The sequence below is a fragment of the Papaver somniferum genome, chromosome 2, assembly GCF_003573695.1.
Source record: "Papaver somniferum cultivar HN1 chromosome 2, ASM357369v1, whole genome shotgun sequence".
In the NCBI taxonomy this organism is placed as follows: domain Eukaryota; kingdom Viridiplantae; phylum Streptophyta; class Magnoliopsida; order Ranunculales; family Papaveraceae; genus Papaver; species Papaver somniferum.
In genome coordinates, this window is record NC_039359.1 from 50,445,352 (window position 1) to 50,463,875 (window position 18,524).

Below are 18,524 nucleotides of genomic sequence, written 5' to 3' on the forward strand. Positions count from 1 at the left end.
TATAGGTTCCTAGAAATGCTTGTATTTAATGAAAATAAAGCTCGGAGTTGATGAGATTATATCACTGCTCAGTTTGTGTCGGATGATAAGATTTCATTTTATCCCGTTGTAATAATGGACTTACGTGTTGTCCTCCTTTCTGTTATAACACTTTTAGAAACTTTTTTTGTGGTTTTGTTTCAATTTTGGTTACAGTTACTCGACTCGTCTCTGATATAAAGTCTGTAATTGTAATTGATTTTGATTATCTTTCAATAACACAAAATCATTTCAACTTAATGCAGTTTGGTATATGGTGTTTGCGTTGCTTATTTGAAGTTTCATCCATTAATTTTATGACCGTCATTTTATTTGAAGTTTCATCGGCTATAAGTTTCATTGATAAACGTGCCAAACAAGCAATAACTGTTGCTGTTCTACATTTGGGCCTTTAGATTATTATTTTTTTTAAATTTTTTTCTTTTGCGATCGAGTCATTGTTCCCGAGAGACCAAAATCTAGTTTTTATTCAGTGCTACGACGCACACAATTTGATAGGACTGAAAACCTATATAATATTTGAATGCTCATACGTATCATCATCATCTTGCTTGTAATAATAATTATGTTGCTTACCAGCTCACAAGAACGAAGCTAAACTTTTCACAGCGACCCAAATTTTGGTACATGCTCTGGCACTTCACACATATATATTTGGAACACACTTACAAATTCTGTGTTTCAAATATGACAGCTGAAATTTAATAAAGTCTTGCATTTCGGGTACTAAAATAATAAATTCAAGCAAAGCTAGTTATTTGGCAAAACTGATCTCACCTAGCCTATCAACAAAAATTGCACAAGATATAAGGATATCGATGTGAATGATGTGATGTGACCATTTAGTCTCGGCACAAGTAGATTTCATGCCAAATTATACCTTTCTAGAATTCATTACAATGGAAAAAAGAAAATACAGTACAACAAAAGAAGTTTCAAAACTAACTCGCGTTTGTCGATATCTAACGTTAGGGGGTCAGCCTAACACGCCGATATCCTTTTATTAGGCAAATTACGAAAGCTGCAAAGTCTGAAGTTTTGGAGAATGTTTTTTACCCGAGACAACAACTAGAATGCTGCTGCAATTAGAGGGCCAAGCACATTGCCACCGGCTTTGTAAGTAGTTGTTTTAATAAATATGTGTGGTTGTGCATAACTGCAAACATAAATCTGACCAAGAAAATATGGGCTTTTGTTAACTTATACTCCCTCCGTACCACATATATAGGCGAAAATATGATCGAAATTCTGTACCTTGTTATCTATGTTTCCTGAATATATATCCACCTCTCACAAGCGATATTCATCTAAGTTAGCTCGGATTATCATTAATGGTGAACTGCATTTTCATAGTACAATAAAAGCTAGTGTAAAAGTTAATAAATAGGAGCTGCATAATATCATGTTCTCAACGATCCATGCAACTGCCTTACAACAGCACATATTAATGTTCTTTATAAGTTACCTACTTCTTTGTATTCGAAGGTCTTTAATTTGAGTCTAAAGTGTATAGCATTATGATCTCTTCATACTCAAATTTTCTTAAATCTCTTACGATGAACGTTCTTATGGTTCTCGTTGTGTTTGCCATGAGTTGTCGTTCGGTGACACCCCGGGGCAATGACAAGGGTTTTCAGCGTCCGGCGATATATATCCTTGGAGATTCTTTAGTTGATGCTGGTAACAATAACTATATTGATCATACTATGTTTACTAGAAACAATTTCCGCCCTTACGGAATTAATTTTCCACGCGGGAAACCTTGGACCGGACGTTATACCAATGGAAGAACACTCGTTGACATAGTAGGTATGGCATACCTACGGACTAGTTAAGAAACAATTTTGCGTAAAGATTTTTCCACATTTTCTGGTTTTTATTTATAAATGAATTTGATTTGTTAGGATATAGTTGGGATTTTGCTAAACATTATTCAGTTTTTAATTTAATTTGCATGTAAATTTGATTAAAACGTTCATATATTGACCAGGAGAAATGTTTGGCGTGAAAGACTATATTCGTGCTTTCTTAGATCCAGCAACGGTTGGCGATGTCGTTCTTCATGGAGTCAATTATGCGTCTGGTGGTGGCGGAATTCTTAATGAAACTGGCATGATCTTAGTACGTAATTCATTAACGATGTATACGTTACCCTCTTAATTTTTAGATTTCTTATAAATACTCCATCCATCCAAGTTATATAATAACCCAAATCTCATAGATTAAAAAATCTGTATGAGTCTTATAAATATTCATTCTCTTTTTTATTTTATTACTCTTTACTTTGATGAAAATTATAAATATTAAACTAATCTTACTTAGTATAGTGTTAGTGTAATAAATATGGGCATATTTGGAAAGAGTTATCTAGGAATTTGAAGAGAGTAATTAATTGATGGATAACCAAAATCTAATTCTCCACCAATATAATTTGGACGAAGAGAGTAATTAATTGAAGCGATATTTTGTTTGTGTATACAGGGTAATCGAATAAACATGGATGCACAACTCGATAACTTCGCAAATACAAAGAACTACATAATCTCCAAGTTTGGTGATTGTGGTTCAAAGAAATTTCTTGCGAAATCTCTTTTCGTTGTTGTAATGGGATCCAATGATTTCATTGACAACTATTACATTCCATTTCTCTCAAAACCGGAGCAAAAGATGCTAACCCCGGCAATGTTTATCGACAAACTAATCTCAAGATTCAGACTTCAACTAACAGTAAGATGATTTATTTACTCTCTTTCATTTGTTTTACAAATTCTAAGCACATGTATATGGAGACTCTAATTTTTTTTTTTTTATCATTTTCATTATGTAGAGATTATATGAAATGGGTGCAAGAAAGGTTGCAGTTGCAAATGTTGGACCTGTTGGTTGCATTCCCTTAGAAAGAGCTATAAATAGAATTTTGAATGCCACAGAATGGCATGCGAAGGATGATGCGTGCATTAGTGAAATGAATGATGCAGCAATGTTATTCAACAAGAAATTGAAGAGCCTAGTGATGGAGTTCAACTCAAAAAATTTGGAATCTAAATTCCTATATGTAGATATTTATGGAGTTTTTACTGATGTTATCGATAACTATCAATCTTACGTTACGTACGTACGTATGCATAATGGGAATCTTTCTTATAGGGCTAATTCGAGGTTAATTATTGGGTAACCACTTCATTATGATGATTAATTAGTCTGTGTTTTTGATGTTTAACCAGGCTTTGAGAATTATAGAGATTCATGTTGCCAAACGCTTCCCGATCCATTACGAGGTTTGTTAGCGTGCAATGCAAAGGGAGAGGTTTGTGCAGACCGATCCAAGTATGTATTTTGGGATGAGGCTCATCCAACTGATGCTACATATTACATTTTTGCAAAGAAGTTGCTGGAGCGCGATTCTAAATACGTATTCCCATACACTATTCAACAACTCTACTACACGTGAGCCATTGACTCAGTAATTGCAGTACTTGTTGCTGACAACTTCGGGGTTCAATTCTTTCTTTGGCTCTGTGGAACCAAACATGGTGGGATGATCCCCCAAGTTTATGGACACTATTCTAGCTATTTTTAAATGTTTGTAACATTTCGTTTTACGCTGATTCTTTGGTGGGCTCTATTATAGGTAGCTATATTAAGGTTTCCGAGTGGTATTATGTATATAAAGAGAAGAGTTGAATGTAACTTGGGACCTTTAATTCCAGAATACAAATAATTAATTCCAAAGATTCAAAATAAATTGACCATTGACCTTTCAAAAGTCAATAAATTGTACCGTTAAGGTGCCTGATGATCTCAACGGTCACATAATATAAAACATTCAAATCCCCCAAAAGCTGCATCTCTGCCATCCCTTAGACAAAAATACAAAAACTACAAACCTAGTACCGAATACCACTCATTTCATTCTCTCTGTTTAAAGCAATCCAGAATCTTTCTGAGGAAGAAATTTTTTGAAAACTCAAAATCAAATGGACGTTTCTAGAAATTACAGTAAACAAGTAATCAAACCTGCTGTTATACCTAGACTACTCCGATCATCATCTGGTAAGTAAAGTCTCTGTTTTGCTTAATTTCCTGAAATTTTTGTGTTTTTTGTTTTCTGAATTTTTATCTTCTTCTTCTATAGATTTAAAGCAAAAGATTGCTAGAAGAAGAGAAAGTAATGAAAACCAAGAGAATTTGATGACAAATCATATGAGTTACTATTCATCTAAATTACAAAACCCTGAAAAACCACCAACACCCAGACAATTTGTGTCATCAAGAAGGAAGATTTTGGTGGACAGAAACGATTTTTCTATTTCTGAAACAACAAGAACAACCCATGTTTCAGAGATCCCAGTTCTTGATTCAAAAACCTCAAATTCATCATCTCAGATACCTCCAAATCGTGAATCAAACGATTTGGTTTCATCTCGGGTTACACCTATCTTTTCAAACACGACTAATTCAGATGAAGAACCCCCTTATGATCCAAAAACAGATTGCTTATCCCCAAAACCAGAGTTTCTTAGTTCCAATCCTATTGGTAGAGTTAACATACTTGAACGAAAAAGGAATGAATTAAAACAACGAGCAGAGCAAGAATCAGAACCATCTACTTCAAGAATTGGTACTAATGAAAGATCAAACACAAACAAGGGTTCTTCTTCTGAACATGAAAGTGAAGCTGAAATAGAAGAAAAACAAGAGGTGGAGGAGAAGAATGGGAGAAGCTGGATTTTGCATCAGGTATTCAAATTTCTAGTCCTTCTTGGTTTTGTGGGGTTTTCTGCATTTTATATATCTTCTATGAATGCCCCAAACCCTCCATTTAAACAAGGAGTTAAGATTTTGTGGAAATTCCTGTTCAAATTAAACACAGAGGTTGATGATTTATTCACTCTCTTTCATTTGTTTCGGTTTCATAATCGAATGCACAAGTATATGTAGAGATTAATTAGTTTTTCATTTTCATGGGCACTCAAATGTAGAGAATGCAACGAAATGGGTGCAAAAATGGTTGGACCTGTAAAGAAAGAATTATAAATACAAATTTTTGAATGCTACCATTATTCCATACTAGTACGGACACATGTGCGATAATTTTACTCGTCCAACAATATTAAAATTGAAAGTCATGCAATTTTTTTCCTAAAACAAAAATTTACCATTCTTATTCTTATTTGCAATTTTTTCGTAGATAATTGAAAGAACTTTTCAAATATATAAATTTTACAAAAATCCGATATATATTTTGAAATATATTAAGTTTTTAAAAATTTTGATCTATTTTTAAAATAATGGTATTTATATAAATATGTAAAAAATGGGGACAACTAAGTAATTTAGGAGCTCTTTTCTTTATACACAAAATTGGTTAAAAAGACCAAAATCAACAATTCCTGGGTGAAAAGGACATTTAGATTTTGATACTGTTTAAATGGACAAAAATGTCAAAATAGCCAAGATGTATATAGTTTCGTCCTACCCATTTTTAAATACTTTTTCTTATTTTTAATTTACATCAGAATGCACCCAGTTTCATCCTTGCTATTTTTTTGGTGTCCATTTCACACATAATAATTTTTACTCGTACATTTGAACCATGTTTTAAAAATATTTGGACAAATGACCCATTTTCCATATACACAAAATTAGTAAGATTATTAGTAAAATAAGATATGTGAGTTTAATTCTAATGGATTCAACATGAGATTGTACAAGGGACATGAGTCAAGTATAAATCGTTTTTTCTTTTGACAACTGCACCAAATTGCTCAGTCATATCCAGGTTTTTTGGGTTAACCCCATTGGGGAGCTTCCAATCAAAATGGTAGAGCAGTTGAGCAAGTAGAAGTTCAACATTTGATATGCCAAAAACCATACCTGGACACATCCTTCTACCTGCCCCAAATGGAATATACTCAAAATTAGTTCCTTCGTAGTCGATACGTATGCTGTCAAATCTTTATGGCTCGAAAGTATCTGGATTATGCCATTGTTCTGGATCTCTTGCAATTGCCCGAGCATTATGATGACTTTTGTTCCGGTCGGTATTTCATACCCGTCGATCTCACATGTCTCTCTGCATAGATGTCGGTAAGATCCTTTTTCCGCTGCCTTCTTTACCTTGATCTTAGATCCTTAATCTCTCTGCTACTGCTTTCTTCTTTTTAGAGATTCAATGGCTTATAATCACTATGATTCTCGTATTTCTCAAATTCCGTTGAATCACATCTCGAATATTATTCATTTAAAACTCACAGAAGAGAATTTTCTCACTTGGAAGAGCATTCTCTTTCCTTTGTTAAAGAAATACAACGTTTCAGGATTTCTTGATGGTTCAATTCCTTGTCCTAGAAAATACATTCAAGAATGGATTGATGGTGATGACAGAGAACTCATCAATCCGTCTTACAATAACTGGATTGAAGATGATAATACTTTAATCCTTTGGATCCAATCCACCATTTCTGATTCAGTTCTCCCCTATGTTGTTGGTGCTACTTCTGCTAAAGAATTATGCGACAACATTCAGTTACGATTTGCAAGAAGCTATACTACATATTCAATTCAACTTCGCACAAGATTACAATCCTTAAAACTTGGTTCTGGATCTATGATGACCTATCTTGGTGAAGTCAAGAAGATTGCAGATCAATTAGATGCATCTGGGACTCCTATGTCTGATGATGAGTTAGTTGTTACTATCCTAAATGGAATTGGTCAAGAATATCAATCTTTCAGTACTTCGATTCGCATCAGATTTCCACCAGTTGATTCAAGAGAGCTTCATAATCTTTTACTGTCTGAAGAAATTGCAGTACAGAATCGCTCAACAGCTCTTCTTTCTGAAGCTAACAGTCGTGCTTTTGATGCTTATCAAGCTTCAATGAGAAACCAGTATGCTTCTTCATCTCGTGATCGTGGTAGAGGTAATTACTATCATCAACCTCCTAGGAGTCAATTTCAATTTCATCTTAGATCTCCTTCTCCTAGTAATTTCAACTTTACCTCTGTACCACCACCACCTCCCACTTCACAACCATCTACTTCATCAGCACCAGATTCTGTTCCTTGTCAAATTTGCATCAAACCTGGACATGATGCTTTGTCCTGTCGCCACCGTATGAATTTTTCCTATCAGAATGCAAAAACACCACATCTCTTTAGTGCAATGTTAGCTTCTGCAAATATTTTGGGAGAAAACCCTTGGTATGCAGACACAGGTGCAAATCAATACATTACAGCTGATGAATCTGAATTACATACATCCAATCCTTTTGATGGTTCTGATAAAATTCACACTGCCAATGGTTCAGGTACGAAAATTCATCATATTGGTTCTGCTATTAAATACACTCCTGCTCATCTTTTTGCTTTGAACAATATACTTCATGTGCCTCAAGCCTCAGCCAATCTGTTGTCAGTCCATAAATTTACATCAGATAACGAATGCTCAATTACATTTGATCCCATTGGTCTTATTGTCAAGGATATGTTCTCTGGAAAGATTACTTTACAAGGCCCTCACAGTAATGGACTATATACAATGTATTTCAATGAAACACATGCATCTCAAGCTTCATCAGATACATGACATCATGCTTACTCCAGCTCTTCATCACCTACAGCTGTTATATGGTATAAAAGACTTGGTCATCCTTCTTTCGCAACTACGCAACATGTCAGTAGAGTTCTTTCATTGTCAAACATAGTCAAAACACCTGTTTTTTGTCATGAATGCAAACTTGGCAGAAGCCATAGACTACCATTCTCTGCTTCATCTCATTGCAGTACTAAACCCTTACATTTGTTACATCTAGATCTTTGGAGTCCAAGTCCTGTAACTTCCAACAATGGTTATAAGTACTATGTTGACATCATTGATGACTTCTCCAAGTATTGTTGGATTTTTCCATTGTATGACAAATCAGATTTTATGACTTTCTTCTTTCATTTTAAATCTCAAGTTGAAAATATGCTTGGCAATACAATTAGTATTATCAGAACTGATGGAGGTGGTGAATTTCTATACAATGAATTACAATATTTTTTATCTCTTTGTGGTATTCTTCATGAGTTCAGTTTCCGTCACACTCCCCAACAAAATGGAGTTGCAGAAGTAAAACACAAACATTTAGTTGAGGTTGGAAGGACTTATCTTATTCGGTCAAGGCTTTTAGATGCTTATTGGGTTGAAGCTTTTCAAACAGCTAACTACACTATTAATAGATTACCCACAAAATCCATAGCTTACAAGTCCCCTTATGAGATTTTGTTTAACTGGTCCCCAGATTATCACTTCTTGAAATCTTTTGGTTGTCTCTGTTACCCATGGCTAAAACCTTACACAGCTCATAAATTGGAGCCAAGAAGCTTACATTGCATCTTTATTGGTTATAACTTAACTCATAAAGGTTACAGGTTTCTTCATCCTTCTTCTGGCAGAGTATATATTTCCAGAAATGTGGTGTTTGATAAAACCTCGTATCCTATGAGAATTCCACCACTAATCTCCACAGTTGCATCAGTTCATACTAGTACTTCAGATTTTCCTGTTTCTACTTTGCCAAGTACTTCTCCACCTACTTCTACTGGGTCAACTCCTCCTTGTGCACTGGATACTTCATACATTTCACCAGCTACTTCTGTGTCAGCTGTTTCTCCTCAAATGTCAGATGATGTACCAATTGTACCAGTTGCTAGTCCAGTTTCAACTTCAGCTACTTCTGCTGTACCTTCTTCATCTACATCATCTACTACTGTTGCAGCTGAGGTATCTTCTTCTCCTACTATTGTCATGAATAAACATAACATGGTCACAAGGGGTAAACTGGGGATTAGGAAACCAAAGATTTATTGCTCCAAATATGTTGTTTCTGCTTCTGTTGTTTCCAATACACCCTCTTCTCTACCTACTAGTGTATCTCAATATAATAAGCATCCAAAATGGGGCCCTGCTCTTGTTACTGAATACAATGCTTTACAAACAGCAGGAACATGGTCCTTAGTTGATCCCGACCCAGTTCAAAACTTAGTAGGATGTAAATGGGTTTTTATAGTCAAATACAATCCTGATGGTACCATAGAAAGGCATAAAACCATACTAGTTGCAAAAGGCTTTCTCTAACAAGCTGGTCTTGACTATGATGAAACATTCAGCCCAGTTGCAAAGCCTACTACCATCAGAGTTCTTCTTTCTTTAGCTGTACAATTTGGATGGAAAATCAGTCAACTTGATGTTAGTAATGCATTTCTTCATGGTGAACTACAAGAAGATGTTTACATGACTCAACCACCAGGTTTTGTTGATCCTGAGCACCCTCATAAAGTTTGTAAACTCCACAAATATTTGTATGGATTTAAGCAGGCACCCATAGCATGGTATGAGAAGTTAATGAATATCCCTCTATCTTATAAATTTGTTCCTTCCACAACAGATACTTCTCTCTTTGTTCAGAAGATTGGTTCAAGACTTGCCATGATTCTTGTAAATGTAGATGACATTCTCATCACATGTAACTCTTCTTCATATTGCTCTGAGCTAATCTCTCTTCTTCAACAACATTTTCCTCTCAAAGACTTAGGAGATTTGCATTATTTTTTGGGTTTGGAGGTTAAGAGAGATGCAAATCGTATATTCCTTTCTCAGACAAAATACGTGATAGACACATTTTTATGTCTGATATAATCTCAATTGTAAATATTGTTAGTGCTCGATTTTGTATTTATTTTGGCTTTTTATGTCTTTATAGGTGTTTTTGGAAAAATAAGATTTTGCGGCGAAATTGGCTCGAAAAGTGTTTTTAGCGTTCATGGGAGGACATTTGCTATTCAGACCCTCACTTTGGATAAGGGGTAACCTAATTACTAAGGGACATCCCATTCCAGGCATCTTCTAATCGCACCCCTACTCTGGATAAGGGGAAACCATCTTCAACATTCAAAAAAATGTAGTTAAAGAGCAGTTTTGGCAATCGTGATTTGGAGGAGTTTGAGGTCGATTAAACCTCTGATTTTCATAGGATAGACTCCTTATGGGTCTAGGAATCTGATATGGGTGTTTAAATCGATTGAATTGGGCTCAAACAACGGATTTTTCTCACAACAAGAAAATATGGAAAGTCACGTGTGTGACCTGTTTTAGGGAATTTTAGAGTGATTAAAACGCTGTAAACCTTCCCAAAGATTTGTATCTATCTAAGGAAGAGTTTAGAATAAAAATGAAAGCTTAGAAACGCGTAGAAATCCTAAAAGAAGAAATTGTCGTAACTTGGCCGTGAAGAGAAGGAAAGAGATTTTGGAAGATTTGGGAGAGATTTAGTCGGTATTTTTGATATAAATAGATGTCTTGGGTCATATAGAAGATGTGTCGAGAATTTGGGAACCTAAGGAGAGCCAGAGAAGAAGAAATCAGAGCTTTACCAAACTCTGTTTCTGATGCTGCTGCTGTTGAAGAAGAAGAACATCTGAAGAACATTGACCCTCGGTAGACAGTCGCAGAAAAGTGTCGTTGTTTAACAGTTGAAGAACATTAAGCTGTTCAGGGCAGTCTTATTCTAAGGTTTTAAAATCAGCGACAAAGCAACAGTTTTTCTGTAACAGTTCCATTGTAATAGCTGTTTTGCAACACTAATACACTGTTGCAAACAGTCTGTGTTATTACTTTTCACTCTTTTAATCATCTTTTGAGCAACAAACACATATTTTGAGATCATGATTAATATGAGGAGCTAAACCTCAACACTGGGATGGCGGAGGAAGCCATATTTCATACGTGTGGTAATTATATTTAATTCTTTTTATGAATTTTTACATTAATTTAATCGTTTTATGATTTTTCTTAATTAGTTGTGAAGTCGTATGATGATGTATGCTTGGTCTAAGTGTTTTTGATGCATCATGCTGGTGATTTACAGTTAATCTTTTTAAAATCTACCCTGGTAAAGAATTAGAGTCAATAAACAAGAGCTATAATTGTCTAAGAATTGATTTTTGAACCACATGGTATGAGGTTTGGTGGAATCCTGAGTCTCAGTAATCTCACAACATTGTGACAAACCTTGTGTATATATTTTCTTTATTTTTATTGTTTTCTATTATTAAGTCTGAAATTGAGTCTACACAAGTCCGAGTTGAATGAACTTTATTTACCACTTAAAAAACTACATCAATACGCTTTAGACTTACTCAACAAACATGATATGCTGGGTGTCAAACCATGCTCTTCTCCAGTCTGTGTTGGTACCAAACTTTCTGCTACTGATGGTGTGCCTCTTTCTGATCCAACTCCATATAGATCTTTGGTTGGTGCTTTGCAGTATTTGACCTGGACTAGGCCTGAAATCTGCTATGCAGTTAATCAAGTATTCCAGTTTATGCAGTCTTTTATATCTGATCACTTGCTAGCTGCTAAGAGAATTTTAAGATATATTAAATCTACTATTTACTATGGGATTCTCTTCAACAAGGGTTTGTTAGTTGTTCATGGTTTCAATGATGCTGATTAGGCTGGTTCACCTGACACTAGAAGAAGCACTGGAGGGTGTTGTATATTCTTTGGTACTAATCCTATTTCTTGGTCCAGCAAAAGACAAGCTACTGTTGCTAGGTCCAGCACTGAAGCTGAATATAGATCACTGGCCAATTCTGCTGCTGAAGTTGCTTGGGTTTGTCAGCTTCTCAAGGATCTTCATGTCTTTCTGCAACTTACTCCAATACTACAATGTGACAATCTTAGTGCTATTTCTTTGTCTTCTAATTCTGTGTTTCACAATATAATGAAACATTTAGCTGTTGACTTCCATTTTGTCAGAGAACTTGTTCATTCCAAGCACTTGCAGGTTCGCTACATCTCCACTTTAGATCAAGTTGCAGATATCTTCACTAAGGGACTGTCGAGTCCTAGGTTTCAGTTTCTTAGAGACAAGTTGAAGGTTCATCCTTCTGGCCACTTCAACTTGAGTGGGGCTATTAGACAAGTTTCTGGTGTTAGTCAATGTCAGGTGTTACAGCTGTGTTTGTACCTGTCATCAGTACAGCTGTACCACTCCTTCTCTTACACTTGTCAGTTTCCCATTGGGTCTTTGTTTGACAATCTGAATGGCTGGTCTGTCCTTGTCATTTGTGTATCTTAAATACCAGATATCTTTTCTTTTATTCTGTAATGAAAACACGCAGACTTTGTCTGATTAATTCTAGGGTTTTCTTTGTAAAATTTGCTCTGAAATATTTTCAGTTTCAATCAAGAACTTTGTTCTATTATAATTCACTTTCATCAATCTTTCCTTTTATGTTCATGACCCTCCTTACCTCGGCTTGAGCCTTCGCCATAACTCTTGGGTTTTTCAGCATCTCTGACATAGCCCATTTTGTTGTGCTTGATGATGTATCTGTTCCTGCAGAGAAAATCTCCTAAACATAAGAAAGAAACGAATCATTAATACTAACTTTTGCTTCACTAAAACTACTAAACTTCTTAATCTAAAATATAGATTGGTTTAATGCGATGAGAGTCTTACCACCATGACTGCTTTGATGCTCTCATTTGTAATTGGAAAGTCAACTTCACCTAGCTTTTGAACTCGTAGAAGTACATCTAAAAGATTTTCCTTCACTTCATGGATGTTATGATCCTTAAACGCTGCCCTATGCTCCAAATGTTTTCTGATAATTGTTTCTAAGATTTTATCCACTTTATGAAATAAGTGATATAGTTTGGGCTTCATACCACTGATTATGTGAAGGAATTTCAGTGAAGGGAATATATCTGCAATGTCAAAACCACTTGCCATATTAACTACTTGATTCATCAGTGATAACAGTTCTTCATTTTCTTCACATTTCTGACCAAATGCTGACTGGCATACCACATCACTTGTCAAAGAATAATTCTTTTACTGAGATTGATTTGTGATCCGCCGCAAGTCAAGGATATACTTTGAATGAGTTTCAACACTTCTTTTTCTCGAAGTGAACGAAATGACTGGACACGTCTAGCACTTAAGAGTTCCAACGTGAAAATCTTTTTCATTTGCCTCCAGTAGTCACCATAGGGAGCAAATGCTACATCTTTGTAACCATAAGTAAGAATCTTTACAGTAAGGAGTTCCTCCCTATCCACAAAACTGAGGTCATGTGTTTTTATAATCTGTTCAGCAACCTTTGGAGAAGAGACGACAATAGCAGAAACCTCACCAAGTTGTAAGTGCATAAGAGGACCATGTTGCTTCGTTAAATTACGGAGGGTTTGATGTGGTAAGCCTGGAAATTGGTGCAAGTTCCCTATGATAGGTAACTTCCACGGGCCTGGAGGTAATCTCGAGGTGAGGTTTTCTTTTATGAAATTGTTTATTGCCTTCTTTAGAATGACTGTGAACAATAAAGGCAGGAGAGTTAAATCTCTTTATCATACTCTCACTGTTGTTGCTGGTGTTGATAATTTTCCACATCATTTCGTAAATAAGAATGGAGTTCCACCAAAAGTCTCTTTCCTCTTATGGTGTGTTGTTCATGGTAAATTAAACTCCTTAGATATGTTAAATCGAAAAGGGATGGAAGTTTATAGCTCTTGCATTCTTTGTGGTAATTGTAATGAGTCTCAGGAACATCTCTTACTACACTGTAAAGTGGCATATAAAACTTGGATGGCTGTTATGCCTAAAACGCATTGGGCGTGGGTGTTCCCAGAGACTATGTATTCGCTGGCTCATTCTTGGTCTCATAGTTCTCTATCAAGTAACGGTAAGGTAGTCTGGGATCTTATTCCCTCTGCAATAGTCTGGATCCTGTGGAAAGAAAGAAATTATCGCATCTTTGAGGACAAGTATAGTTTCAAGACTGATTCTGAAATTGCAGTGGATGTCAAGGCTCTTGTGCTGTCCTGGGCTAGTGCTGCTGGAAACAGGGTTCATCTGAATTTTTCAAACTCTGTTTATAACTGGGAGACAGTGTTCGACTGAGTCTCTAGTTCTTCTTGTTTGTTTTGCTTCCTTTCTTTGTTTTGTCTACCTTTTGTAGATTTTTGTATATTCTCCTCTTTTTAATAAATCTTTCACTTCTCATAAAAAAAAAAAAAAATAAAGGCAGGAGAGTGAAGAGAAGTGTAAGGAGAAGGTTCTCCATGGATTGATGAAGGTGTGTTTGTAATTCTGTTTGCCTTCATGTGGAAGGGTATTTAAAGATTTTATTGTTGTTTTTATGCTGAACTTAACTTAGTATTTAAACTCACTAACCTCGTATTATTCATCAACCTAATCCCCCGTCAGTAAAGACAAAAGGCATATTTGGTTGGCTTGATTAATTTGGGGTTTGGCATCTTCATGAATAGGATCTTTCACCATTTGTTCCTCTACAACTAATGAATCTGGAAAGGAGAAAACCTATTGGTGGTTTTATTGGCTTTGCAAATTCTGATGAGGCAAAAAGTTGTGGAAAGGCAAAATTTGGCATGTTGTTTTTTTTTCATACGAGGATAGGCCACAATCCAGATTCCCAATTTTCACAGCTCTTAAAATTGATATGTAACAATATTATTATCCCAAAAGTGCACATTCTAGCCTAACACTCACCAACCACAAGCTTTCGACCATCCATTTTCTTAGTAACCCTGCATTTAGAGTGTCCCATTCAGATATGATCCTCGTATTACATTGTAACAAAGGTTTAGAAAGCTATCTTATATTACACCAAAAACAAAAAACATCTTGAGAATGAAAAAGTTTTAACAGCAAAAGGAAATTCTCATCATACTACGCGATATTCAGGATCACAAAATGCAATGCCACCTACCCTAGAACCTTACAATATTTTCGATAATCTGACGGATATAGCTCCAGTGCATACGGTCACCCATAAGGACATTAACATGTGCGCGCTAATATATTTTTCAACTGGAGCATAATCTTAACAAACCCCATTTCAACTTTTAAGCCTTGAAAATCTCGATTTTCTTAAGATGCATTACACAATCAGAAGGAAGTAAAAGTGGCTCCAAATTAAATTGTTAACTCACTATCTCTATAGACTGGCAAAAGCATATACTCTCTAAAGCCTCCTGCAAAATCAAATAAAATTCTATCAGTGACAACATCGATATACTCACACTTCCGAAATGAAGATCTACGGAAAGAGTTTCTGAATAGGGAAAATTCCTTAAAAAGCCCATGAGGTCAGAAGCTCTCTTTCAAACCGCCATAATTTTATAGTTAAATGCTTCAGATTGCAAAGCGGAGTTAGCAAACTTGTCCCTCCATTTGTGTCTAGCACCTTTGGAGTCACAACAACGAAAACGATAATAAGTAGAATATCATGCTTAAATTCTCATCCTATGTAGGACTTAGAGAACTACATTAATTACTTTTAAGTCCAAGAAGCTGGCATCCGGCAGCATTACGTGAAACACTAGGACTAGCAGACCCGGGATCATATACTTAGTTTATCTGTTTCTGGTTTTGATAACTTCAATATGGGTTTCATTTCTACTCTTCTCCAACTTGTTCGGGACTGAAGGCTTGGTTATTGGTGTTGTTTTCGACGCTCGAGCTTGTCTACCATAGCAAATATAAACGCGACCATCTTAGTCTAGGACACGAGATGTAATGCAATACTACCTGTCCTGTCTATCAAATTTAGATTGCACGCTGTTTTGTTTTTTAAAACTTTTGTCTATGATGTCTCTTGTTGAGAACTGACGAGCTATGGTTTTTGTACACCCGTAATGTGGTGAAAACAGAAGCATATAACAAGATACTAACAGAATGCAGCTTTACAACCATAATGCTGCGATGCTAAGTTATTCCCATTTCTCATTTGATGAGATCGTAAGTTGTCATATGATAAAATGCAAAACCACATCATTAATTGGTTAAAAATATATCATAAAATTGCCAAATTATTTGCTTAGTTACCCGAAAAATAATGACACGATAAAATGCTAAATTATTCCCATCGACAATCAGGATCACAAAATGGGAAACCTTCATAATAAGATCCTCCCTTATTTGATTAATATTTGGGCATTCGGCGACGCACATGTGCACGCCAATATATTTTCAACTGCAGCATTCTTTTTCTTGTGCAAAAATTCACCTAACTGCTTCAGTCTCTGCTTAAGATACTCGTATCTTGAGCTGATGCAAATAACCATTTCCTTCAAGCATAATGAACTCTGGAGCATAATCTTAACAAACTCCATTTCAACTTTTGAGCCTTGAAAGTTCTTAATCTCGATTTTCGTAAGATGCATTACACAATCAGAAGGAAGTAAAAGTGGCTCCATAACTGTGCATATTCCATCACTGTAGACTGACAAAAGCATATCTTCCAAGTCCTCCTGCAAAATCAAATAGAATGCCATCAGTGACAAAAGCATGATACTTGGATATTTAAATGTGGGAATGCAACATGGATATACTCACATTTCCGCTGTGAAGATCTATTGAAAGAGTTTCTAGATAAGGAGAATTCCTCAACAAGCACATGAAGGTCAGAACCTCTCTTTCAAGCCGCAATAATTTTAAAGATAAATGCTTCAAATTGCAAAGAGGAGTTAGCATACTTCTCCCACCATTCGTATCGAGAACCTTTTGAGTCACAGTAACGAATACAATAGTAAGTAGAATACCATGCTTAAATTCTCACCCTATGCAACACATAGAGAACTAAACCAATTACTTTTCACATGAACGACCTGAAAAACAATTCCATTGAAATCAAGCAATGATGACAAAAAAGCTTAGTCACATTACATACATACCTCGAGATAGCGGAAACCTAGCTTTAGAACTTCCACATTACTGAGATTGTTTAGTAACTTGAACAGAAACATGTGCTCATTAGGTTTGTTAAAAACCATTTGGATTTCTACTTCAATAAGATTTTCTGCATTGTTAATAGAGAGGTAACATGATGCTCCTTCGTACTTGAACTGCAAAAGAGTTGGAATGCTCATAGAGACATGACTAAAGGATCCCTTACCGGGACTTTGCAAAACTAAGCATTTGAGATTTGATTCTGGACAATTTAACTCTAAAGAATAAGAAGGAAGTTTACAACGAATTAGGTGTAATTCTTCCAAGAATGGACATTTAGAGACCAAATCATACACGGAATCCTTAAGTAAATCTACAACTGTAAGCTTCATAATTTTCACAGACAGAAAACTCTTGTACAGAGAAAGTTGTAAGCTTACAGTTGGTTAATATCAGATGAGTTACCGAACGGTGAGGAAAGGATATACACGGAGGCAAACTGCGCATTCCATGGTATGTAGGGTATGACACTGTTGCAGGATTCGAAAATTGTAACTCAAGTGTCAAACAGTTACGTCTCATCGCAACTCTGACCAGCCTACGAACTTCAGAAGCATAGTTTTTGTCAGTCGCATAGTTTTTGCGTCTGTCAATGTCAAATGCAAAGCGAAGCCTCTGTAAATGTTCAACTTGATGATGGGTAAATACATAATCAACAAACTCAAGGAACCCACGAAACCGCTCCTTTTTATTACCCTCGAACACAATACCGAAGCTTTTGCAAAAGCTAACATAATCAAAGTCTAGCTCAGGAAGTAAATTCCATAAGAACTTCCATCTCTTGGACAAGAAACTGGTTGTAACAGCTTGTTCAGTTGGAACAAGTGATAGAATAATGACTAACACATCATCTGACAAGTTACTTATTTGATCCATACCATCTCTTTCCACAATTTTTCGATTCTCCATCTTACGGAAATACCAACTCTTGCTGAAATACTCTAACCGAAATTACACTGCACATAATATAAAGACTATGGGTAAATGAAACATAATCTCATCTTCAAGTTTTGATGCAAAAGAAATCAATTTTCAACATATTTATCAGGGATGCTGCCATTTGTAGTCTATATAACTAAATAATGGAGAGAAACAACTTCATGAATAATGGCTAAACGAAAAACAGGTGCTCATGAGCACCACATCATCAGCAAAGGAACTTGGATGTATAAGTGAGCACAGCAATGCCTTGCGAGTTGCGAGACACCAACTGAAGTGCTTACAGAAGGAAAATTGATACATACCATCATTCGGGTTATATTTCATAAACCCTAAAAGAAGTTTGTGCAGACGTATACAAGTATATATATTCGTGTTGGAACGAGCACCTAATGTTTTGCATCAATCAAGGGCATGGAGAGGATCATTCTTTTTCTCATCACTGCCGTGCCCTATGCGCAACTAAAGTCAAAATAATCGATCGAAAGAATAAGTAAATGAAATTACCTCGATTGCGTTGAATGTTTATTCGCTTCTCATAATGAATTTCTTCCGCTTCTACTCTGATTTCTGAAGAGCTAGGTAAACCAGAGGGAGAGTCGAGAGGTGTTAGGTTTTTGGCCGAGAGGAAGTAATTTTATTTGGGAAATTAAGGCTCGACTGCTCGGGTGGACCGATGGGATAGAATATGAAGGGGCACCTGCAACGATTCTACGTTGACAGGGAGAAAGTTCAGTGGGA

The 18,524-nt window shown here is 35.8% G+C and overlaps 4 protein-coding genes across 6 annotated transcripts; 2 read left to right on the plus strand and 2 right to left on the minus strand.

The window, feature by feature from the left end:
• The first annotated feature begins 1,469 nt into the window (after positions 1-1,469).
• LOC113353234 (GDSL esterase/lipase At4g16230-like) lies at positions 1,470-3,731 on the plus strand. 3 transcript variants are annotated; one of them, XM_026596905.1, is made up of 5 exons: positions 1,470-1,848; positions 2,030-2,160; positions 2,521-2,766; positions 2,867-3,146; positions 3,264-3,731. In XM_026596905.1, exons 1-5 carry the CDS (start codon positions 1,557-1,559, stop codon positions 3,488-3,490), a joined length of 1,176 nt encoding a protein of 391 aa, XP_026452690.1. In that variant the 5' UTR covers positions 1,470-1,556; the 3' UTR covers positions 3,491-3,731. The 3 variants fall into 3 exon arrangements, with proteins under 3 accessions (XP_026452690.1, XP_026452691.1, XP_026452692.1); XM_026596906.1 differs by having other exon boundaries at positions 2,867-3,154; positions 3,264-3,344; XM_026596907.1 differs by having other exon boundaries at positions 2,867-3,150; positions 3,264-3,327.
• Positions 3,732-4,016: 285 nt separating this feature from the next.
• On the plus strand, positions 4,017-4,980 carry LOC113350975. Its single transcript, XM_026595066.1, has 2 exons — positions 4,017-4,092; positions 4,175-4,980. The coding sequence occupies exons 1-2, from the start codon at positions 4,017-4,019 to the stop codon at positions 4,978-4,980; spliced, it is 882 nt and encodes a 293-aa protein (XP_026450851.1).
• A 7,314-nt stretch (positions 4,981-12,294) lies between these two features.
• LOC113350976 (cytochrome P450 71D8-like) lies at positions 12,295-13,246 on the minus strand. Its single transcript, XM_026595067.1, has 3 exons — positions 12,992-13,246; positions 12,555-12,893; positions 12,295-12,447 (listed from the first exon to the last, which is right to left on the minus strand). The coding sequence occupies exons 1-3, from the start codon at positions 13,244-13,246 to the stop codon at positions 12,295-12,297; spliced, it is 747 nt and encodes a 248-aa protein (XP_026450852.1).
• A 2,681-nt stretch (positions 13,247-15,927) lies between these two features.
• LOC113353235 (F-box/LRR-repeat protein At3g26922-like) lies at positions 15,928-18,428 on the minus strand. Its single transcript, XM_026596908.1, has 5 exons — positions 18,291-18,428; positions 17,250-17,800; positions 16,790-16,960; positions 16,452-16,616; positions 15,928-16,366 (listed from the first exon to the last, which is right to left on the minus strand). Exons 2-5 carry the CDS (start codon positions 17,751-17,753, stop codon positions 16,031-16,033), a joined length of 1,176 nt encoding a protein of 391 aa, XP_026452693.1. The 5' UTR covers positions 17,754-17,800; positions 18,291-18,428; the 3' UTR covers positions 15,928-16,030.
• Between the last annotated feature and the right edge of the window lie 96 nt (positions 18,429-18,524).